At 37.7% G+C, this 25,812-nt stretch overlaps 3 protein-coding genes across 4 annotated transcripts in view; 1 reads left to right on the top strand and 2 right to left on the bottom strand.

Moving 5' to 3' along the window:
* LOC121427534 (golgin subfamily A member 6-like protein 22) overlaps nt 1-5,246 on the bottom strand; it is a 28,895-nt gene extending 23,649 nt beyond the window's left edge. Inside the window, exons 1-2 of the mRNA XM_041623978.1 lie at nt 5,156-5,246; nt 156-387 (exon numbers count right to left, since the gene is read on the bottom strand). Coding sequence (XP_041479912.1) covers nt 156-305 — 150 coding nt within the window. The 5' untranslated portion in view covers nt 306-387; nt 5,156-5,246. The remainder of the gene's footprint in view (nt 1-155; nt 388-5,155) is intronic.
* A 1,781-nt stretch (nt 5,247-7,027) lies between these two features.
* Nucleotides 7,028-11,305, top strand: LOC121427400. Its single transcript, XM_041623773.1, has 2 exons — nt 7,028-7,185; nt 9,950-11,305. Exon 2 carries the CDS (start codon nt 10,019-10,021, stop codon nt 10,652-10,654), a length of 636 nt encoding a protein of 211 aa, XP_041479707.1. The 5' UTR covers nt 7,028-7,185; nt 9,950-10,018; the 3' UTR covers nt 10,655-11,305.
* Nucleotides 11,306-11,670: 365 nt separating this feature from the next.
* On the bottom strand, nt 11,671-23,071 carry LOC121427399 (E3 ubiquitin-protein ligase RGLG3-like). 2 transcript variants are annotated; one of them, XM_041623771.1, is made up of 6 exons: nt 22,894-23,071; nt 17,151-17,771; nt 16,524-16,624; nt 16,016-16,125; nt 15,101-15,239; nt 11,671-13,574 (listed from the first exon to the last, which is right to left on the bottom strand). In XM_041623771.1, exons 2-6 carry the CDS (start codon nt 17,737-17,739, stop codon nt 13,266-13,268), a joined length of 1,248 nt encoding a protein of 415 aa, XP_041479705.1. In that variant the 5' UTR covers nt 17,740-17,771; nt 22,894-23,071; the 3' UTR covers nt 11,671-13,265. The 2 variants fall into 2 exon arrangements, with proteins under 2 accessions (XP_041479705.1, XP_041479704.1); XM_041623770.1 differs by having other exon boundaries at nt 11,671-13,577; nt 22,894-23,069.
* Between the last annotated feature and the right edge of the window lie 2,741 nt (nt 23,072-25,812).

Here is a 25,812-nt window from a genome sequence, read left to right on the forward strand (position 1 = left end):
AAAGGAGGTACGGTACAGAAAAAAAAGACGCAACAACCACTTGCCCGATCGGGCAATTGACTTTGAGAGGTGCTTGCCCGCACGTCATTTTCACTTGCCCCGGGCAATCGGGCAAGCGGGTTTGTCGCGCCCTGGGTTATATGAAAAAAACCTACCTCTTTTTCTAGTCTCTTGACTTCATGATGGATGAGGTAACTAACTCCACAGAACTTACAGACTGTATCATCTCGAGTCATCTCCTGTATCTCATCAGGTAGAGGATGCTCGAGTGGAAGACGCTCAATGTTAGATGGAGTCTCTGACATCTTGGATGGACTGGAGGGTGTCAAGTCACTTTACTTTCACTCATCGGGAAGCGGAAGACTTGGATCTAATCTACATTGTAGCCTGTAGGAAACAAATCACAGATGAATATGATGTTAAAATATATGGAGGCCCCTTGTAGAGGAGAGTCACCACCTTTGCATGTTAAGAACCCACTGCACTATTCGTATAAGAGTAGGGGGAAACCCCAGTGTAGTGGTCCACCTGTAGGCCTACTCATTCAGTTCGGTTTTCGCCTCCCAGGCACACGTGATGCCAAACAAATTATAATAATAATAATGATAATAATATTCTCATTTAGGCCTATAGAAGATTTCAAAAATATTCATTTTGCAAAGCAGCACTTTATTCAGTCACATAGTAATTATACCACTGACATCGATCTATCATAACATTTACATCAGACCATGCACTGCCTCAGATGCTGTTTAGACCCATTTTTTAATTTTTAACTTACTGTGAGTGTTAGACTATTCTGCATTTTAAGTTAACTAGCCAAGCCATCATATTTCTATCTAGACCAAAAGCTTCGGTCTCTGTTATATTGGTTCTTCCGCGGAACTCTGTTGGCTCCACTCATCAATTACAGAGACCGAAGTCCTAACTCGATCTGTACAGGGACTCAATGGCAAAAATAGACAAGGTTCAAAGACCTGATAAAATTATTTTCGAAATATTACCCTAATGTACATGACCTAGTATTAAGCCTGAGTCATATCGATTATTTTGAAAACCGGTGTTCGACAGCTTTAATTCGATCGAACATCGATGCATCGATGCGATGCGCTTTGCATATATGCACTACGCACTGACGGTATGCGCTGGCGTTGGCCGGGTGAGCGTTGCACAAGCAGATGACAGAGCAAAGTTCGTTTGTATTTTCCATGATCACAAAACACACAAAAAAGGCCGGGGACCAAAGCAGAATTCTTCCCAAAATATCTTCAACAATGATATTTGCAGATGACAACATATAAGTTTAAAATGAAACAATAATAAAGACATGAATCACGCAGAGTCGATCCGAATGATTTTCGGTCGACTAGCATTCGCAGTCCATTCACCAGCCCCGTCCGCAGCTCCGTACACTCACTCTCCCGAAACGACAGGCGTGCTTGACGTCAGCGCCAGCAAACAAGTGCAATCGACGGAGAGCGCTGTAACTTGCCTGAGATTGTGTAGTTGGATCCAAAATGAGCTCCAAATAAATTTATGGGAATAAATACGTAATTTTCTCTGTAAGGTCATTTGAATTGCTATTCAATGCTGATATAACGATTGTGAGGAAAGATTGTGGAATATGACTATGAGTTATGACGATGTTCTAGAATTAATCCTGAAAATGACAATCCAGTCTTTTAGACGCAATTGAGCATGCGATCAAAATAAATACGAATGTTTCGAATCGAGCCCTAAATTCATCTAAATTATTACGATTTAACAAGATTTTATGGTCATACTAAGAATATTGACGATGTCAGCAAAGTATGTTATGTTCATATGGAAGAAATAATACTGGGATTATTTCTATTGTTATTCCATCTCTGGACGTCTCCTCCATCAGCTCCGAGAAAATAAGCACAATGCGCATGCGTGTTTGATGACGTATGACATATTTTCCCATTCATGAAATCAGAGCCCAAAGTTGGGCACAAACTAGCTTCAAATTGATGGGAAAAAATATCAAACGCAATTTTCTCTGTTTTGTCATGTAAAATGTTATTATATGGTGATATTACGAACTTGAACAGAGTTTTTGCATGTAGACAATGTTCGAGAATCAAACCTGACGTGATGATTATTTTTTTTTAGACAAGTGCACTAGCTCGACTCAAGAAGTCAAGTCGATATCGTCATGAGATGTCCGCCATTGAAAATTGCAACGAAATACAAACGTTTCACATCAAGCTCTAAATTCATATTAATGATTATCATATGCAAATTATTGTTAAATATTACGATTAAATAATGTTCTATGGTCATGATTTTGATATTGTTCATGAAAGCAAGATTTATTTTACGTTGATCGCGTCAATTTCCGGCTATTTTCTGGTTTGATTAAAGAACAGTACTGCGCATGCACGATCGATGGCCATGACTTCCATTCATGAATTCATCGTGCATAAATTATCTCGGCACGAGCAGACGAGTAAGACTCGAACTATGATCGAAATAAACTTCAAATTAATGGTGAATAGCATCATAATTACTCATTCGGTTTCATTTGGGGGGCAATAGAAATCAAGTAAGTAGTAGTAAAGTTGGACATTACTGATATTTTGATGATTGATTGTGTAAACCAAACGAATCGGCCGGCCGACGTATTTTTTTTTTTTTTCGATGCACCGATTTTGCAAAATCTGCACCGGTGTTCGATGACATCGATCGAACACCGATTTTAAAATCGATTCGACTCAGGCTTACCTAGTATACTAATTTCTTACCCTAAATCCCGCCTTGAAACTGGTTTTAATTAATATGTTCATGAGACTCCCATTGTTTGTTGGACTATGTAAGCTGCCATCTTGGTTCTAAAAGTGACGACAGACTCCCCCCTTGACCCTTATGTCTATCTATTTTTGGTCCAGTTCTTTTTATAAATAGGTGTATTAACCGGCCTAATGGGAGCTGCACAATCACAAACCATCTATGTACAAGGAGAAATAAAATTTAAAAACTTGAAACAGATGGCTGCCCGCTGTCTAATTTCTATCACAATGTGCCAGAGGCTTTTTATTGAAAAATATAAGTAAAATTTTACCTAACGTTAGGTCTAAATGTTTAGTCAATAAAACTAGTATGCTTAAGTGCCAAATATTAAAGAACAAGTCCACCCCAATAGAGAGTTGATCTGAATAGAAAGAGAAAAAATCCAACAAGCATAACACTGAAAATTTGAACAAAATCGGATGTAAAAAAACTAAAGTACAAAAGATATGACAGTTTAAAATTTTGCTTAATTACACAAAACAGGGCCTACAATTATGTACATCCTGGTCGGTATGCATATGCAAATGAGGAGACTGATGACATCATCCACTCACTATATCTTTTGAACTTTATTACATGAAATATGATATTCTAATTTTCTCCTCAGAGTCAGACATTATTGAATCAATCAATGATTAATTTCTCCCTAAGTTTGTGGAATTAGCATTGCTTTTACTGTCTGTGTATCAATGGTTCAGTCAAGTTGTTCCTTGTTATCAAATCTGTTAGAAATGAAATGTTAATTCAAACAATAAAAAACCAAACATTCGACTACCGTAAGGGCACTAGTATTCAACCCGGCATAATTCAAAGATTTTGACATATTTCCAAAAATATTTTGAAATATGGAAACTATCTTTATTTCATACCTTTGTTATTTCCTGGGTAATCTGTTGTCGGTATTTTCTTTATCAATCTGTCGACTGTATGCGCGTAGGATCGAATTATGCGCCGATGGCCTTTTGCACTGAATTGCACTAGTATTCAACCTAGCGTCTAGTGAGGATAGATAGCAAATCTCAGAAGGGTTTATATTGGTAAATTAGATCTAGATCTATGTAAGTCTCTGGCTTTGATTAATTCCCTGTTTGGTCTCATCTCAAATGGTCTAGTCCATAGTCGGATGGGACAAGGGCAGATTGAGAGACAGGACCATCTTTCATCGCTAGGTTGAATACTAGTGCAGACGGGTTGAATACTAGTGCAAAAAACCGTCGCCGTATAATTCGATCGCCCGCGCACACAGTCGACTGGTTGAAGAAAAAAATAACGGAAAAAGAATAACCAGCATTTGCTCTTGAAAATAAGATGGGTCTGAAATTCAGGTAAATTCTATATTTCTATTTATTTAAGAAAACTCTCCAAACGGGTTGAATACTAGTGCCCTTACGGTATGTCATTTGCATGTCACTGAGTTGTTATTATTATCATTTTTTTTGCTGTGGAAAATAAAATGCCCACTCACACAACATGCGCAACGCATGTGGTTTCATAGGGTAGGCACTTAAGAACCAAGTTTGAAAGGACACTCGTAAAATTACGTCACTCTCGCGATGAATAATCATTAGATCGTGGTCGTGCGTGTTCAATCATTCGTATCCTTTCAAACTTGGTTCTTAAGTGCCTACCGACTTTGAAATAATATCGCGCGCCCTCTTTAGGCAAAAGTTGATATCAACGCTGATCAAGAGGCATCTACGTGAAGATCACGAAAAATGCTCTTATTTTATTTAAAAAAACAGCAAAGAGAATTCAACAAACGATCCATATGGTTCGGTAAGTGTCATAGCTCAAATATAATGCTTAGCTACGATGTAAAGTCATAGTTATTTTAGTAAAAAGGGTGTGAAAGATTCGCGTGCACCGGTGCATATGAATCCTTCACACACGAGACGATTTGAACCCTTGAGTGTAAAATGCCATAACTTTCTTATTTTGCATCCAATTTAGATGAAATTTTCAGTCAGTGTTGTGGTATTTTTTTATCTTTCTCTATTTATTCAAATCAACATGTACTCTGGGGTGGACTTGACCTATAAGTTAGGTGGAAGGTCGAAGAGTCACCGACCCCCCTTCCCATTCATACGCACAATCTCTCTCTCTTAACTGATCCCTCCACTTCTTTGGAGAATCACTAACATGTTTTTCAATGGGTGGGATTGCCTGGCAAACGGAAATATCCATCTTTCCATTTTCAAATTGCATGCCCATGGCAATGACAATTTCTTACAAAGAATGGAATAGTGTATTTTAGTTCTCATCCACGGCTTTAAATTCAGTTGATTTCAAATATCAGTCTAACTGTTAGAAAACAACAAAGATAAAAAGTCATTTTACTTACGAACAGGCAGCGCAACCGAAAGCCATGGAAACCGGCATCAACAATTTCACGGTCGCGGGGCCGGGCGCCAAGCGCCGGCGCGGTCGGCCGCTCTGTCGCAACGTCCCATCAACACACTTTATTTGGCTCGGCGCCCGGCACGCAGCCGGGGCTCAGCCCCCCCCCCCCCCCTGTAAAACCGTTCCGCGGCCCCTGAAACAGAGCCCCTCTAATGACTTGTCAGGCCCACTCTCCTTTCAAATTGCAGACTCAACCCATCGAGGTTGAATTTGGTCATTCCATGATGCGCAGCGGAGTATATAGGCCTAGCTAGCCGCCAATTAAAATTAAAAAAAACTAGAAACTAAAAATACCCCCCCACTGTTGATCGAACTTAAATCCGCCCTCAATAAGGCAAATGAAGAGAAGGAGCATAAGAAAATCAACATAATCACTATTATCGCTAGGGTATATGTTTGAAATCTGACATACCCCGACTGAAAAAAATTCGTCGAGGGCCGGGGGCAATGTCATTACAAGGGGTCATAAGGGGCTTTCAAAATAGACTTTAATCAAACAACATCTTTCATGTGGCAAAGTTCTCGAGATAAGTATTTTCACCCAGTGATTTTTACCATATAATACCTCATTATGGGCATGATTTTTTTCCTGATTTAATTAGTCGATTCTGTACCCTAGACGCCCGTATCACTCGGTCGTGAAAAAAATATATAGAAACAGCCCAATTTGCTTTTGCTTACGAGCAATCGAGCATTGGGTAGTGCCCCCCTCCCTGTGAAATTTACCTGATTATAAACATCGGGGAAATAATCGGATGGGATTCCAATATAAGGTAGATTTCAAGATGATCATGATGCCCGGGGGGCCACTTCCATTCAAGAGTGGATACCATGCGCGACCATGGGGTCTCGAAAAGCACCCTAAACACGTAATTTCCATATTCTGAGAATGCAACCCTTAACAAGTATTGGCGATCGAGTGAAACCCTACCCTTAACAAGTATTGGTAACAAAACAATACTCTTGGCAAATGTTCCCTGATATGAACCCCTAAACAAGTACAGGAATGTTTTATTGTTAGGGTCCTTCGGTCGTCGGCTGTACCTTATTTGGTTTAGTACGACCCCACCTTCTACACCTCGCGCAAATCGGACTCTAAACACGAAGTGTTTGGGCAAAAAGGACATCCTTTATAAAACATTTAATTTAGTTTTATCATCCCCGCATATTCGACCCTAAACACGTAATTTTCCTAGCGAAATAGATACCCTTTCCTTATTTTTGTGTCTTTGATACCCTTATCACGTTACGTACTTAACGTGCCCCATCGTGAAAAAGACATCCTTTTTACGTGTTTTTTTTGGTCGCGCATGGTATCCACTCGTCAATGTAAGTGCCCCCCCCCCCATGATGATGATCATCCAATAGTACTACTAGCAGGGCCCACTGAGAGAACAGTTTTCAGAACTGAAGTGGCTTCCCTGGGTAAATATATTATTATACTAAATAGGTTCATTATTGCGGATTGAAATAATCGCCAGAGGGTATTCATTTGTCTCGCAATCTATATGGTCAACAAGGAAATTCGTGATCACTCTCGCAAAAAGTGTTCACTGGCTTTCTAGGAAATTCGTTATCATAACCAACCCACTTCTTACTTATCTTTGCTTATATGTGCATCAATGCGTTTGACTCTCTTCCTATTGTTTCGCGTATGCTCCTTTTGTTGACGTCACAATAGCTAAGCCTGTAACCATTATTGATTATAATGCTCTCCGTAGTGACATTATATCAATTATTCAAACAAATTATTGACAGAATATCAATTATCTACGTGGGCTAGTTGATCCCACGATAATTTCTATACGTTACACATCACTTCTGTCAGTGAAAATAAAAAACAATATAATGTGATGCGTGACTTCAGAATCTCGTTCGGTCGAAATTAATCTCATTATATTCCAATTTCGGATCAAGTATTACGATAATATTGCATGCTTCTGGTAGTTTAGCATCGTGAAGAATCTAGAGGTATGTATTTTCATTGTTATTCAGCTTGCTCTACATTGATATTGTACCCATTGTCCACATGTTTTAATTAATTTTTTTTAAAGAAATCAAAGACAAAATTGGCACCCTTCTTCATATAATAAAACATTTCTGTGGAATTGAAAATATAGTTGACACAAATACAAGGCGTCAGAAATAAGATTCGGGTCGAGGATTATGATGAAATTTTGACATTCAAACTTTATTTTAGTCACTTGAAAATTTATCTGCACCCATGCAGTTCAATAAAAGTTACCATCATGGTGACTTTGCCATCTACTGGTAACTTTCGTGGTAACGCTTATTAAAAACCAATCAGAATCAATTAAGGATTCCGTTACTTGGATGGTAAAGCTACCATAGTGGTAACTTTTTTGCGACGGGCCAGGGGCACATTCCATGAAATGATTTGTCGGACTTTTTAATCTCACACGTCATGTTTAATAGAGTTACCACAGTAACGCAGTGGCGATACCACTGGGAATTTACAATGGGGGGGGGGGCTTGCGGGGGCAAAATACATTTTTTTTGGGGGGCGGGCAAAGTTACATTTACTAGATCTATACATTTCTTTTCTTCATTTTTCAACATTTCTGGGAGGCAACGGGGGGGGGGGGGTGCCACCTCTGCAATTACTGTGCTTCTCACTCAATCAAACATCGAGGAATAAAACGTTAAAGGGGAATTAAACCTTTGGAACAAGTAGGCTTGTGTCGAAACACAGAAAATCAAAGAATACAAACAAAAAAGTTTGAGAAAATTCGAACAAATAATGAGAAAGTTATGAGCATCTGAATATTGCAATCACTAATGTTATGGAGATCCTCCCATTTGCAATACTACAAGGATGTGTGATGTCGCATGTGAACAACTTTCCCTTTGATGGACCATAAAATACCCTTAAAACTTCGGTCTCTTTCTGCTTTTTCTTGTGGTGATACAAACTCTTTATCCATGATGTATTCTTTGAAAAACTGTATTACATGCCCTCCTATGTGATAAAAGAGGCAATTTAAGTGAAATATATACTCAAGTAATGGAGAGAGTTGTTCACAAGTGACATCACACATCTTTATCGCATTGCCATTTGAGGATCTCTATAGCATCGCAATATTCAAATGTTCATAACTTTCTCATTATTTTTCCGATTTTTCTCAAATTTTCGTTGATCTGTTTCTTTGATTTTTCTGTTTTCACACAAGCTAACATGTTCCTAAGGTTTCATTCTCCTTTTAAGTTACCAAACCTGGCAACCTGTCGGACACACAAAAAAAATGTTGATGAAACGTTCCCCAGGAAACGTGTGATCGATCATTAGACACTTTATTCGATGTCAAGTTGAGAAGGACTGGTGATTAGAAGAAGCGGGGCGGCAGCATCAGGAATGAAGAAGAGGAATAAGTAGTAGCAGAAGAAGAAGATGATGATAAAATAGGAGAAAAGGAAGAAGGAGGAGGAGGAAGTGGAAAAGAAAAGAAAAGAGGAGAAGAAAGAGAAGAAAGAGAAGGTGGAGAAGAAGAAGTAGGAGGTGGAGAAGAAGAACAAGAAAAAGGAGGAGAAAAAATTGAGAAAAAAGAGAAGAAGTAGAAGAAAAAGGAGGGGGAGAAGAAGGAGGCCGAGAAGAATTAGAAGAAAAAGGAGAAGAATAAAGAGAAGTAAGGAGGTGGAGAAGAAGAAAGAGCAGAAAAGGGAAGAGGGGTAGGGCAAAAAGGAGGAGACCAAGAAGAAGAAATACGAGAAGAAAAAGGAGAAGAAGAAGAATAAAAAGAAAAAGAGAAGGAAGAGGAGGAGCGGGAAGAGGAATGAAAAGGGGAGAAGGTGAAGGGAAAAAAAGAAAGATAAAGAGAAAACAATGTAAAAAAGAGGGAGAATCACAATATCATCATATTCTGAACATCAGCATCAATACCCCTTCCTCCTGATCCCTATCAGTCAAATAATCAAGTTTCATTATCATCACCATCGTCATCATCATCACCATCATCATCATCACACCATCATCACCTCCATCTTCATCATCATCACCATCCTCATCTTCATCACCATCATCACCATCATTACCAATCATCACCATCATCATCATCCTTTTCATCATCATCATCACCACCATCATCATCCTCATCATCTTCATCACCATAATCACCACCAATCATCATCATCATCACCATCATCATCTTCATCACCATCATCATCATCATCATAATCATCACCAATCATCATCATCATCACCACCACCATCATCATCTTTATCATCATCATTACCATCATCATGATTCTCATCATCATTACCATCAATAAAATAATCACCACTGTCATCAGTCAAATAAATTATTCTCAGTCATCATCCTCACCACCACCATGGGGAGCAAATCTTAACCTCCAGGCATTAGCACCATTATTCTCTTGATATGATTAGTTGCAATCATCACCCACACCTTATAACCACCATCATATACGATAATACTCAGAATATTGATCATCATCGATAATCATTAACTTTAAAAGGCAGGAAAGATCATTACCAAATTTATTGGGAGGACTTTATAATGAGTACCTATTTTCCCCTCTTTACTACATCAGCCAAGGACACCTTTGGTTAAAGATTAGCCCAATAGAGATAACAGGCTAAATAAGGGGAAAAGGGGGGGGGAATTTCATGAAATTGTACACCATGCTCATCTGGGGACAGTCATTCAGTATTAACGAGAGATACATTAAGTAACCTTTCTTTTTTTAATTCTTGCAGATCAAGGCTTGCATCCCTTGCAAGCCTGAGATCGATTCCTGCAGCAGAACCTCTAGGGATTACCGCACCATGCAGTCTAAACCCAAGCATATGGGCCTCACCCACTGGAAGACACCAGGACAAGACATGGACCAAACCAGCAAACGGATATCCAGTGGCAAGCTCCTTGCTGTCCGGCTCGATCCGCTCCCGATCCACCCCCGTATCCCGAAGGGAGACGCGTCAACCCACACTGCCCGGAGTGCCCACACGGAATGGAACCAGAGGACATCAACCGTTGCAGGGTCAGGGTCGCTACCGATTCAAGATCGGCATCTTCGGTTCAACGTCACGCAGCGATGCCGCATGAAGGAATTCGGAAACTACAACGCAGAGACGGTACTGAAGAATCTGAAGCTACCACTGATCTTCAGGAAACCAGTCTACGAAGGTCTGCCATCACCAGAAAGAAAGAAAATCTCTAAGAAAGGACCCGAAGATCTGTTCCTGCCACCCATCACTCAAGGTGGCAATGATGGGTTGGTGTGTCAAAGGCCCTTGTGGAGGGCATCGTTGGACAGAGCGGAGAAGGTGGCCAGTATTCCCCCGGTTGAGAGACGTCTGGAGAAGAAAAATCATCGGAACAGACCAAACTTAGAGGCCAAGGGGACCAAAGCTCCCACGCAAACTAAGACAAGTGCAAATACAACTGTCAAAACAAAATGACGGAACAAGGAGTACCGTACAAATTTGGAAACTTCCACTTTGTGTAATAACAACTCTTTCTACTCATCAAAAGCCTTAAGATTATTGGACTTACAGAAATAGCTAAAGGTGACAAGAGTTTTTTTTTTTACTAAAAAGTATTTCATATTTTTATTGATCTTTATGAAAATATCTATAAAAGTAATAGAAAAATGTGCAATACAACATGTAGATCAACTTGCATGCAATAATTTAGAATGGTTCAAGTGATTAACATTAATCACGTAAAGCAAAAATAATCAAACTGAATTAAATAGGAAGAACCTTCAAATTAAAATTGATAAGAAAATTAGCCACCTAAATTGAGCATTGAAGCTGTAATATCAAGATGTGCAATTCTGATTACTCTTCTTAATAAAGCATATTTTTCAAAATTCATCCATCTTATTAAGGAGAGACAATTTACTGCAAAAACGCAGACTTAAAGAATTTCCAGTTTTTACCCTAATGTCTCATAGCATCTCTGATGCATATTGGTTCTACTCAAATTACAAAGTGCTCTTTGGAAATTATATATTCATCAGATTTTTGTACTTTTCATAGATAATGAACAATATTGAGAGAGCAATAATAAGTGTGAGGCAATATTTAACAAGGACTATACAATTTCATCTTATCATTGCACTCCTCAGTAACTAGAATTGCATTAAAAAATCAAATGCAACATTGTGCCATAAATGCATGTTTTGAAGTGTAACTCAAATCATTTCCAAATATATTTGTTGTATTAAACCATATTTCAATTATAAATACATCAATTACTATCAGACCATCTAATAGGAATGTTATTGAAATCATTTCCAGAGAAGATATTTGTTGTATAAAACCATATAAAATTATAAATATCAGAGACCTTGACAGAAATGTAATACAAATCATATCCAAATACGATAAATGTACTATGAAATGATATTCCATTACACAAAGGATAAAAAAACACTAGTACATAAAATAGCATGATAATTCAAATGATCCCCAAGCAAGACATTGTATCTACAATTTGTTGAACAGTTTAGCTTAGCTGGACGTTTAAATACAGGAAAGGCTTTGAATAATGGACAAGTTCATTTCTTCCACATCTTTTTCATCAAAATGTGCCGAACTTCTTGCCTTAAATTATATAATGCATAAAACTTTATGGTACTTAATCTTAACACCCTCATCTAGGTGCATTATGTACACTCTTGACATTGCAACATTGAGCCAAAAACATGAAACTCGTTGAATTATGATAGTAACCCTTGCTGGAATGTCAACTACCATGACAACAGTGAAAATTCTGCTTCCTAATTGGCTTTTCCAATGAAAGTTGATATTCCAGCAAGGGTTGCTATAACAGCAATTTTCTTTTATGAAATGGGGCCCTACACATCCCAAAAGTTTAGCTCCTTGAAATAATGTATTTTTTATTCATTAATATCTAATAAAGAAATGATATTAATTCGACCTTGAATAAAATACAATGGGTAATGTTTGAGAGAAAATAATGAAGAAAAAAAATAACGTGTACACATTGTATGTCTGAGTTGTAAGTATTTATCAAGATACCTGGAGTCTCTTTTATACAGGACTTATGCTTACGATAATTACCATAGTAACATGGCCCAACAGCCAATCAAAATCAAGTATTCAATGGTAGTTACTATAAGTCTTTATGAAACAGGCCCCAGATGCGAATCAGTTAACAAATAAAAGATTTTTTTTTTACACTTTTGAATAAATATGAATAACTTTAAATATGGATGATTTAGCCATTAAATTTAAGGAAGCCTTCCGTTCACCAATTTAAGGATTGATTTAAATCCCAAATATTTGAATCTAAATTGTTTCAGATTTTAAGATATATTTTCAGGATTTAAATCTGAATACAGAGTTCAACTAATCACTATCCACAACCAATATGGAATTATTTCAAATGTTAATCCTACTGCCATTATACCACAGTCCCGAGCTTTCATCTAGATTATGATTTTGCTGAACCCAGACATTGTGAACTGCAGTTGAAAGACCTGTTATAGCTGTATCTCCAGGATTCAGCCAATTTAAATGACCAGGCACAGATATTGCCTGGCCTGCTTCGAGCATTATCAGGCTAAAATAAAGAAAAATATCCTAGTTTTATAATTTAGCAAACAATACATAAAAAGTAATCTCTAAGCACTCTACTACTCGGGTCATTCGATGCTGACTTGCCTGCCTACAATGCATAGCTTTATCCACTCCCTGGGGAGCATTCTAACAAGAGTTCATGATGAAAAATAACCACATGATGTGATGTCAAACATACAGAGTACCACATACCATCTATTGGTCATAATACAAACTGGCCATCGAATCCTGGCATTCCTGTACACAGTGTATGCACTTTCACCACTCCCTGGGGATTCATCCAACACATAAGGCAAAGGTTGGAACATGCACAACACTACATACCATCTATTGCTCATACAAACTAGATTCTTTACTAGGTAATTTGCAGTACATGTCACATGGTATAAACCCTAATAACTCACCGTAGAGACAAATGTCTGACAGTCTTTGCAATACACACCAGCTCAGCCGTTCAATTCTTCTAAAAGTCCAGTAACCCTAGTTTCCTAATGAGCTTGTACTGGTCGGGAATTTCCATGAGAGCATTTAACGCAAACGCCGCCTCCGGGTTCTCGCGTCCGGCTATGACCCGGAAGAAATCCACAAACTGGAAGTTATCAAACTTCCTCCTCGGCAGCCTGTCGTCGAATTCCTTCATCATGTCCCACGGTCCGTCACCAACGCCGACCATGATGATAGAGAGAGGGTAGTTGGAGGCTTCCACGATAGCTTCTCTCGTCTGTCTCTCGCTGTTCACCTGGCCGTCTGCTACGATTATGAGAATGTGGTACTGCTAAACAAGGAAATGATAAAGGGATGAGAGAGGAATAGATCTTAAAGGTATTGTTTAACTTTGTGACCAGCCGATTTAAAAAATTCTCAAACCAAGATGAAACGTATGTACAAGTGCATGTATTAGAACTAAGAAACCCTGAATACAACCATTATTGAGAATGAAAATCTAAAACTACAAGGCAAACCCTGATTTTGTAAATAGGCGTCTTATAGACGCCTAAGTAGTACACATAAGTGTATGGGATGAAATTAAGATAATGTTTCCACTCACTTTATATTTAAATTTTTTAAGCACTAAATAATTATTTTGAATGCAATTTTTTCTGGGCTTCATTTTTGTAACATATCACAGACACAGGTGACAAGTGTAACCTTCTAGCTCAGATTTTTGAAAAGTCAAACCAATGTTAACCAATCACTTTAAGATACATAGTCCATATTATATGACTGAAGCCTCTATAGGACCCTTTACATCCATGATCTACATACAAGCTGTGTAACAAGATCTATAACAAGCCATCAAGGTCATGAACTACAAAATTATGGCTGAAAGGTGTTGAGTTACTTGTGAGTGATATACTTACTGAATTGCAATAAGTATATCAATACGAATTCTTCAACTTCATATCATTTGCACTATTAATAGCTTTGTAATTTCAAATATCAGAATAAATCTACTTATGGTAGAAGCTACACAATTTTTTTTTAAATTTCTAGTAACACTCAAAACAACTTTTCAAAATCAAAAGCAGTGAATTTCTTTAATAAAACACATAATGGGACCTGTTGTCAAATTTGAAAATCTGCATTAATAACCATGAATCATAATACAAGTTATCCAAAAACTTTAAAAACTAAATTCCCCACCAAACTGAATTTGGATTAGCAAGTAAAATAAATGTTGGTCACTTCGCTGTTCATGACATTCTTCTGAACATGATTTGCCTCATAACACAATAACGCCTGATCAACAATTTTCTCACTGCGTTCCCATTTATCAATGACTGATATGGTATACAAATAATAAATGTTTGCAATGTGACAGACAGAATACTGATCATGAGGTACAAGTAAAAGACAAAATGATTGATATGGAACTCAGCCATGCCAATATTGAATGGATCAATCATGTCAACTTTCACTAAAATGAAGTATTCTGTCCATTGCAGGAACAAAAATGAAATCATTATTTGTTTTATATGACAACTGCGCTATAAAAATAGATCCTTGTCATTTTTCATTTATGAATTTGGGTGCATAAGTACATGCATAACAAGCATGGACTACTGATTGTTGCACACATACTGTAACATCCTGCAAACACAAGTGTTTTATGTGGTCTTGGCGAGCATGAAATGGACAAAATTGTATGGATCCATAATTGCACAATGAATGGATCCAACATTGCACATATGATGACATCATTGTAAAATGGGCTGAATGATAGTAAACAACCAATTAAATGACAAGGATCTGTTTAGGTGCCATATGACATGTAACATAGAATAGAATCTGGCTTACAGCTTGTGTTTTCTTGACGATGTTAATAGCCTGTCTGATGACGGGTGCAAAGTTGGTTGGTCCACTCATCTGGATGTTGGCCGCGATCCGAGTGTAACAATCTAGCACGTCTTGGAACCCATGACAGATACCATCTTGCCTGTTACATAATACATTTGATTTGTTATTTAAACATTTGAAAATAATGATGAAGATGAAATTCATGAGAAGATCTGGGACCCATCTTACAAAGAGTTGGGATTGATCCGATCCGTCCCAAATATGAAAAGCCAGCAAAGTCAACATATCATAAATTCATCAATTTTTTGACAATTTGGTGCATTCTCCTTTGTTTTCAAAGGACATTTTTCAAATGTCCTTTTGAACTGAATTGACACTGATGGATTTCCACAGATATCAATTGATTGGATCAATTGTAACTCTTTGCAAGATTTACTGTGATTTTGCTAACAGAATGACAATATTAATGAGTGACAATAGTAATCAGAATCATAACAATAAGGATGATTATGATAATAAAAGTGATATTGATAATAATTTCAATTCATGTTTTAAAGGAGACCTTGTTTACTAAAAGAAAACTCTCATTGTTTATAGGTGACTGTCCAACCCTAAAAAGGTTCTCTGTTATTTGTATTTTTGGTTTGTTTTTGTAATCTTTTGCAAAATGAATTCAACCTCAATCAACAATCCCTGTTTCTCTTCATTTTCTTCTCTATTATATCAATGAAGTATATATCTATTTCTAAAAAATCATATAAAATTCTAAAGCTTATGATCTACTTTATAAAACTGTATGAAACCAAGTTAAAAGTAATTTAGCTGCCATATTGAGAATTAGTGCTGGGCAATCAAGTAACCTTTTCGAGTTTAGGATTACAATATGAAACAAAAATAAAACAAGTAACCACTCACCTAAATGGAAATACACTCTTATCTTGGGTTGATAAATCTCCAAAACCAAAAACAGGAATGAGACCATCATCATCAAACGGAGCTAAGGTGCGACCCATAATGGATATTACCTGGAAAAAGAGGAGATAATCCAAACTATGACCTTCAATCGAGATGCTGAATGCCTAGCAAGAAGGCAGAAGGTCCCATTCTTATAACTCTTTGGCACGACTCTGCCAGGGATTGAACCCACGACCTACCATTAATAAAGCAGGTGCTCTACCACTGACCCACCCACCATACCCAGTTCTTAAAACATGGTTAAAAAGGAGATAATGTAGTCAAAACTATTTAATAAAAATATAATTGTCTTCACCATTAAAGCCTTAGGGTAGGGTACAGCAATTTATAAGACATACAAAGTAAACCAAATTCTGATGTACATTGGCTTCCCATAATTTAACGCAGAGTACGTCCATGGCTGGAGTCACACTAGACTTCAGAATACAAGCCACCGACTCCAACATACCTGTTGATAAGGGTTCAGCTCTCCTGGTTGAATACTGTGTAGACTCCGCCCACCGTAGGTCTGCATCCCAGTATGAAGGTTACTCTTGGTGAAATCAATACCTGATGAGAGGGATAAAGAGATAATAATTGGTGGTTGCTATTTGGCAATGTCTTTGACAGATCGCTCCAGAAATTGAGAGGGAGCGAGACAGACAGCACTCTTTTACCTCAATCCTTGCTCACTCATCTCTATATTCCGCCTTCTTTATTTCTCTTTCTCTCTCAAATACACACACACTATCCATCTCTCCTTGAATATCCATTCTTCTGTTTCTCTCTACAGCCTGCCCCCCTCTCTGCCTTTATCTAGATTCAGAAGAGACCTTCATATTGCAAACTAATGTTTGATATCCTTGCTACAAATCATTTGAAAATGTACATGTACAAGAAATTTTACAAGAAAAGTCAAATAATCTTTAATTCCAATTAAAAGACGTATTACAATCTCCTAACTATGTGACTGCAAAATATTATTTCTTTGTTTTCATTTCGTGTCATCTTGCTGGCATCTATATGAGCATTTATGAACATGTTATTTCTATCATTATCATATTTTTCTTAACCATTGTACAGTTTGGGGACTTACCAAATAACAAATTACTTGATTCTAGGCCAGACTGTCGGATTGCATTACTGACTTCATCCACGGAATAGAACTGATCTGCAATCCGCCTGAAGACCAAGTCCCTTGCCCCATCGCCTCCGGCTCCAAACAACCATGAAAACAATCCTCCTCCGCTTCCATTCTTTGCTGCATTCAGTTCCTTGCTAAGATCCGGGTAAATGCTTTCATACGTTGGTGGATCTCTGTTTGGGGGTCCCGAGGCTTGCTGCGACGAGGATGTACTTGAAGAATGTTTGGGCGTGGCACTTGATGCACCCCTTGACGAAGAGGGTGCGGTTCTATTGGACTTCTTCCCCTTGGTACACCAAGTGTAGATATTGTGTGTGACGGTGATGACAAAGACAACAAATATAATTTTCATAACAAAGAGTGTGATGTCGTCCATTCCCGTGACGAAATTGTCAAGTTCGCCTCCTTTGCTGCGACCCATGACGTCTCGATTCCTTGACTCAAATCTATGAATATCTGCACTTCTTGAGTTGTTGAACTTTGCATTAGTGGTCACAGTCTTTGTGTTGATGATGATTAGTTGAGTATTGTTAAGTTTCATCAATAGTTTCCAGTACTTCTGAAACAAGCCACCTTTGAAATACAAAAAAAGGGGGAAACAATAAAGAAAAGGTCTATGAATGATGTATTTTATGCGTGCACATTAAACTGCCTAACAAATAAAGAAAAAGAAAGATCATCTTATCCAAGAGGCTGGCTAAAGATTGATTAGAATTCATTAGATCTAGATCTTCAGATTTCAGAGTCAGACTTCTGTTTTAATTAAAAAATATTCACAATTTTAGGGAAATGAACTTAGTTTGAGACAAATGTATCATAAACAACATAGTAGAAACTGACTGCTACAAATCAAGCTGCCATTCTTATTTTTACATGCTTCTATGACTTTTTTTCTGTAATTCTCATACATGAACCTGTCATTTTCATAACATCTTTCTTTACTTCTATTCTTTTATGCAGCTAATCAACTTTGTGACAGACAGGACAGAGATCATTTGGGAGTGGAAATGACACTACGAACTAAGATCTACAAAAAATCGAACTAGAAAAGGAGAAAGAAAAACAAAGAAGTGCCCCTACTTAAAGGGGAATGAAACCTTTGGGACAAGTAGGTTTCTGTCGAAACAGAAATATCAAAGAATAAGAACAAAGAAATTTTGAAAAAAATCTGACAAATAATAAGAAAGTTATGAGCATTTGAATATTGCAATCACTAATGCTATGGAGATCCTCCCATTGGAAATGCAACAAGTATGTGTGACGTCACATGCGAACAACTTTCCCTTTGATGGACTATAAAATACCCCCACAATGTGCTTTTTCTTATGGTGATACAAACTCTTTATCCATGATGTATTCTTTAAACATCTGAATTACATGCCCTCCCATAAAAAGAATATATGATCTACTGATAGACGTGATAAAAGAGGCAGTTTAAAGGGGAAGTTCACCCTGACAAAAATTTTATTGTAAAAATAGCAGAAAAAATAATAAAAAATATTGCCAAAGGTTTGAGAAAAATTCATCAAAATGATTAAAAAGATATTAGAATTTCAATTATTTGATTTGTGACGTCATATGCGAGCAGCATTCCTACGAGGCGAATGGTAAACAATCAATGAAATGTCATTTTCTAAGAAAATTGAAAATGGTTTTCACTGTACCTTTTGTATATCAATAGACAAATCATTTCACACCCAATCATGAATAGAAAACAAAATTAAGTCATCAGGAACCATGCAAAATTTGAGATTCATGCATTTTATATTAATTACCTAACACATGGGGCAGCTGCTCGTTTATGACGTCACAAATCCAAAACTTTGAACTCTAATAACTTTCTTACTCTTTAACGGATTTTCCTCAAACCTTCACCAATATTTTTTACTATTTTTTCTGCTATTTTTGCAACAAAGTTTTCTTCAGGGTGAACTTCCCCTTTAAGTGAAATATATACGAAAGTAATGGGGAGAGTTGTTCACAAGTGACATCACACATATTTGTCACATTGCCAATATGAGTATCAGTGATTGCAATATTCAAATAATGCTCATAACTTTCTCATTATTTGTCCAATTTTCGACAAACTTTCATTATCTGTTTCTTTGATTTTTCTGTTTTCACACAAGCTATCATGTTCCAAAGGTTTCATTCTCCTTTAATAGAATGGATCAGAAAGACAAAGAAAATAAATGTTCGGACCATCTGCAACTTCCTTATATTTACCGTATAAACTATAATTTCATCACTCACTATAACCAATATACTACTAGTATGGCAGAGTATCCTATTGCCGGACACTTTCATTTCAGTGCTTTAAAAAAGACAACTTGAGGAAATACAATCAAGAAAAATTATCACTTGCTATTCCAAATATTCTGAAAATCATGAATATGATGAAATTATTTTATATTTTCCAACCATTTTCTTTGCACCGCACTTGCCGCATACCCCTCCGCGAAAAACAATTATTTTCGTGCGTGACAAATTATATTGTAATTCCGGACGCGCGCCGGACGGGTAAAAATATTCTTGATTATAATGATGTAAGAAAGAATTGGTGTGATTTTTTTCGAGATTAATCATCTCATGAGTAAATTCTAAGTTTTTGTTTGCTTTCTTATAACGATTCTGATCAGATCTTTGTTATAAATTTGCGTTTGCTAACTAATTTCCTTTTTTTTAAATTGCGCGTTCGATATTGCACTTCCAAGTGTTAATGATGCTCGTTCATATCGTAAGACTCAGTCATCAAGTTCTATTGATGCGCTGCGCTGTCGATCATTGACGGCTCTCCAACACGGTAAACCTCGCGCACGGCCGGGGTACCGGGAACATTGAGAACTAGCCGTCGACGATTTAATCGATGGAGCGTACGAGATTGAAATTCGGCAAATCAGGTCCGTATTTCAATCAGAAAATAGATCAATTGGGATCAATTGTTAATGCCAAAACTGTGTTATATGTTATTTCAAGCATTTTCTGTCATTTTTAGAGAAAAATAAGGTAAAAGTTATATTTTCGCCTTGTTTTTGCAATCTCGTTCTTTGAATTGATCTGTGATATTGAACTGCGGAAGTCTTACGGTACGAAATTGATTTCCTACGCAGAGTAATATGCGCGTCCGGAAATATGCTAGTGTCCGGTAATACAATAGTTACTATACACTACAGCCAGCCAGCAGCCCCATGCCACAGATTCCAAGACAAGAGAGCCCGAAACTTAGCCTAGGCTAGGATATAGCAGTAAACCCAACAATCGCAATGTCAATGGGTGATTTCAAGTATGGTGTTGGTGTTGAGAGCGTGAAAAGGCTGCTGAACCGAGCCCCAACACTGAGCTGAGTTCAGAGGAGCGATACCGATCACGTTATCGATATCCTATGACGTCACGCCTCTGCGCTGCTGATCATCTCAACTTTACGCGAGAAATTCTCGACGACAAAAGTGAAATCGGGAAGAAATTGCAGTAAAATCTTATCTTACAGAATGCACAGGTTACAATCACTACAATAAATCAGAAAGCATAGATATCATTTTTCATTAAAATGTGTATTAAAAACTCTAATGATTTGCACTCATCTTAACTGTGATAGATAATTTTATGGGGGTGTTTCATTGTGTTCGCCTCCTGTTCGTGAACTACAGTTCATCAACACCAACACCGAACTTGAAATCATGATTTCCCCAATCCCTGGGGGTGGTGTTGGTGAATAGGGAAATTGCACGTAGATCGTCAACACCAGCTGTAATGCTAGGTTCAGCAGACGACATTCAACACCAGAGTTCAACACAAACTGCCGGAAATACGTCATATTTTCCGAGGTCAATCCCAACACCAGCGTGATTTCAAGTACGGTGTTGTACTGGTGTGGTGTTGACCCAACACCAACACCAGATTTCAACACCGTACTTGAAATCACCCATTGTATTAAACCAATCTTTTTGCTCAATTCCCGAATTCATACGCATACGGGAGCAAAATCTTCTACCCTAGTCTCGATTGGCCATTTTGTTATGATTCATAACAAAAACGGCCGATCGAGACTGGGGAGGAGAGAACTTTTCGATTTTTTGAGGTTCCAGAGCTACCAAGTCTCACGCATTATGCGTGAGACTCAAGCATTTTGGACTCTTGTTCATCCCCTCAAATCTCTGTCTCACGCAACAATCATAGCCTATCCCCATATACATTGTACACAATATCTGTGATCTCACTCAGATTCACAGAAAATCTCCCGCATAGCTGGTCTTTGAACTTGGCATCTCTGAGGTTCCAGTTACTGTTGTAAGTTAGAGCAATTACGGGATCGGAGTTCTGTTTGGAAGTTTTGTTCCTAAAATCGAAATCGGTTCGGATATCGGATCGGAAGATATTCAAAAACAAAAGAATACATTAAAATTTGTATGTGGCCGGCACATGGACAAATGCTGCAAGCTACACTGATGGCAGAATTTGTTTTGATCTCCGACAAAAGCGGAGGAAGAAAATTTGTTTTGATCTCCGACATAATCGGAGGAAGGAAAAGAAGATAATGACGTTCCACTGCCGATCAACGATAGGCCTCTTCTCTACAACATCGTGGTGATGGCGGAGTCCGTCGTGAACTTTGAGAGGTCGCATTACTTACCGAAAAGGACGCACTACTATCCGAAGTTGTTTCCGATGATATTCACCTTCTCTATCACCATCGTAGTGATGGCGGAGGTAATCGTAAACTCTTAAAGGTCGCATGACCTCCCGGAGAAGACGCATTATTATCCAGAGTAGTTTACCATGATATTCACCTTCTCTACAACATCGTAGTGATGGCGGAGGTAATCGTAAACTCTTAAAGGTCGCATGACCTCCCGAAAAAGACGCATTATTATCCAGAGTTGTTTACGATGATATTCACCTTCTCTACAATATCGTAGTGATGGCGGAGGTAATCGTAAACTCTTAGAGGACGTATAGTCAGATAGTCATAAATATTACCGCGCATGTCAGCGTGTTCAACTAAATCTTATTTGCCTCCGCTTAAGATCAAAACAAATCATTATCTTCTTCTCCACCTCCCTTTCCGCTAATACCGGAGATAAAAACAAATCATAATTTTCTTCTCCTTTATCTTCTTTTCCTTCCACCGCTTTTGTCTGAGATCAAAACAAATCACCAGCGCATTTTGACTGCAAACATGTCGCCACGTGTTTTTTTTATGTCTCGTTATGTTTTGGTTTTTCTGATCCGATTTTTTTCCTACTGGTCAAAAATCGGAGTTCGGAAAAATGTAGAAAAAAGGGGAAAATCGGATTGGATCTGGAATTGGAATAAAAATCGGTTACAGCATTATAGCTCCAGTCTGTGCTGTGCATCGATGCCAGGATTAATCTACCACTTGTTAGACCTTCATCCATATGATCGTGGTAAGAGCATAATTTCTTTCTAGATATTTTGACCATAATCTACCCTTGTCCCGTGAGTATGGGTAAATACACGGTAAGCTCACGGGCGCCGGCCCGCATAGCGGGCCGGCGTTCCCTGGGTTAGCGGTAGACCTGTCCTAACATTAGCAAACCAGTGCCAGCTAGTGGGAGCAAGCACGGCCATGCCACGGCCGGGCTGGTGCGGGCGTCATCCTCGGATACCAGGCTGCAAGCGTCCAGCCGCTGCGACCAGAACCAATTGCCCGTCTCGCAATGTTGATCAAACTTACCGAAATAGCCAAAATAAAATGCTGAGCACTGCAGTCAAATCAGTCTTGATGTATGAAGCTTCCAAATTATTTTAACTGAAAAATGTAAGCGCTCCGAACTTTTAGAGAGAAAACAAGCCTGATGCAAGCCAATTCGGATGACGTTCGCATACCGTAAACAAAAGCAACCCTTGCTGTAGTCTATTTTTAGAAACTTGTACTACGTCATTTTGATAAATCCACGTGTGCTTACAATAGTCTGAATTCCAGACCCAAGAAAATGACCTAAAAATGCTTACTTTGACTCTGACTCCATCAAGGGAGAGCACTGAATATTTTCAATATCATACCATATATAATGAAAATGCATGTCACCAAGCTCCCTAAAATACAATCTACTCAGTTACTCTGCAGAGGGTATTTTCCAATAGAAAAATTATAATGATCACATTAATTCTTATCAAAATGACAAGAATTTTCGTCATTTTTATATGAATTTTTGAAAACAGAATCTGTTATGTTTATCAGAAATAATTAAGAGAATTTCTTTAGGGGGCAAATTTAACACAGTGAGTCCTCCCCACGGGGCCAGGACCCTTCCACCCCTATCGGATCCACACCTTTTGAAATTCATTCATTTTTTACATGGACGTGCCGGCAGCTCTGAACATTTTTTTTCTATCAAAATCATTTAGGCCTACAAATTATGTATCAATCAATGGCAATCAATCAATAAAAAAGGCAATCAATTAATAAATAAATCATTTAAACCAATAATCAATTAATCCAGGATCCAATTAAGGGCGGTGATCCTGCATGGGGGCCTCCCCCCTACTTTTTGAAGCACTGAAAAAGTACCTTTTTTACGCAAGAGAAATGCCCCCTCAAAAACGTGTACAGTGCCCCTTTCATCGCTAGAGGCTCCGTTTTAGGTGTTTCCAAGTGCCCTTTCTCGTATAAGAGCAATTTTTTCTTTAAAAAATGCCCCCTCATGGACGTGATCTGTGCCCTTTTTACCTGAAAAGGACCCGTTTATGTGTTAGCATGTGCCGTATCTCGTATCAGTGCCAAATTTTACCAAAAACTTCCCCCCTCACAATCGTGTTCTGTGCCCCTTTCACCTGCATGAGAAAGATCCGTTTTATGCCGTTAGCAAGTGCCCTTTTGCCGTCCTATACATGTAGGCGCCCTTTCTCGTATCAATGCCCCTTTTTTACATAAGAAAAGTGCCCCCATGAATTGTTCTCTGCCCCTTTCACCTAAGAAGGTCTACCCCTTCGCCTTCTCATTGGTGCCTGTTCTTCATTATCAAGTTGTACTGAAAACCCCACTCTTTTCCGATGAGCGCCCAGTTTATTTATCGCCGTTCTGCTTCCTTCTGCAAGTACATAATGAATAAAAAAAACTTGAAAAAATAATCCTACGTGTCTTAAGTTTCATGAGTCATGTGAGTAGGGTAGCGAAGTATTTCATTGTTTCAGAGGCGATGGCTGTACGCAGCGGGGGTGCCCCCCATTTTTTTCAAACTCACATTTTTTTTAACTGCAGATTTTCACAAAATTCACCCAAAATAGGGAAAAATCCAACAATTTTACATAACAAAATGCAAAAGCGCCTAAGATGATAAGCTCGGTTGCTTTGCTTCCTCGCTTTCAATTTTTTTTTCTCAAAAATTTTACACGTGCTACCATCCCCCCCCCCACGAGAAACATTTCTGCATAAGGCCATTTAAGATATAGTGCCCTTTTCGAAAGAAAAGGTGCCCCGTGACTTTCAACTTTGCTCTGTCGCCCCTGAATCACTCACTCAATCAATCATTCAATCAATCGATCAATCAATCAATCAATCAACCAACCACTCACTCAATCAATCATCAATCAATCAATCAACCAATTAGTCTGCTACATCATGCCCCTTTTTCTCATTCAAATCATGAAAATAACATTTATTTGCTTCATTTTTTCACAAAATATAATTTCGCAATCTAAATTATACAATCATTTGTTATAACACTACAGATTTGTTAACAGGAAGCGTAATTTCCTAAAAGCGATGGCGGAATACGCCCGCATACAGTGTAATAAATTTATAAACATAGCGTTTACCTTATAAGTTGAAATACAAATGGCTCTAAATCTAGCTCATCACTTATTTTTCATATACAAAGAAACGTCTTCTCTTCAACAATTAAATATCTTACATAAATTTGTTTTACCCTAATTACATACAGGCTATTCCTTCAAAATAAAATTTGCAATAAAAGTAGACAACTGTTATAATGAGCACCTAACAAGGTGGATATGTGCGCAATGTGAATATCCTATATTATTATAATTATATATAATAGGTTGTCCATAATATCTACATTTCACAAATCAAAGCACCATTTTGTTGGGTTGTTCGTGAAAAAAATATAGCTCTATATTATGTTCAACAGTCGATCATTTCATAATCCGACACAAGCCAGATAAACGGTTCCACATCAATTATAACATTTCATTTGCAAGATTAAGAAGACATATTACAATATTATGTAAATGAAATTGAAAAATGATTTCAAAATGTCCAAACTGATATCTGTAATAACTTACTGCTATGTGCGATTTACAATGTAACGAAACATAATTATCACTCATCCTGAAACAACATTGCATAAAACTTTTATTATCCACTGCATGCATCGTCATGATCTGGTTTGGTATGCTGTTATTGTTCATATATAATTGATCTTTCTTATTATGATTTCTTAGAAAGGTTAAGTCTTTATAAACATGAATGATAAATGTGCCAACTGAACCTAGGAATTAAAAGTATTAGCACCTATATTGACTTCATATTTAATACACCTCCAATTATAACAGAAACTGCTAGCAATACAGAAGTACAACGATTGTTTTTCTATACATAAAAAGCGTAGCTAAATTTCTATTCTTCCAATAT

This window comes from Lytechinus variegatus, chromosome 14 (genome assembly GCF_018143015.1).
Source record: "Lytechinus variegatus isolate NC3 chromosome 14, Lvar_3.0, whole genome shotgun sequence".
Taxonomy (NCBI): Eukaryota; Metazoa; Echinodermata; class Echinoidea; order Temnopleuroida; family Toxopneustidae; genus Lytechinus; species Lytechinus variegatus.

Coding starts and splice junctions, on each gene's coding strand:
- LOC121427399 (XM_041623770.1), bottom strand. CDS start 17,739: ATGAAACTTAACAATACTCAACTAATCATCATCAACACAAAGACTGTG. Junction 16,126..16,523: donor AGCTGAACCCTTATCAACAG/GTATGTTGGAGT, acceptor CTCTTTTTCCAG/GTAATATCCATTATGGGTCG. Junction 15,240..16,015: donor AAGAGTGTATTTCCATTTAG/GTGAGTGGTTAC, acceptor ATTATGTAACAG/GCAAGATGGTATCTGTCATG.
- LOC121427400 (XM_041623773.1), top strand. CDS start 10,019: ATGCAGTCTAAACCCAAGCATATGGGCCTCACCCACTGGAAGACACCA.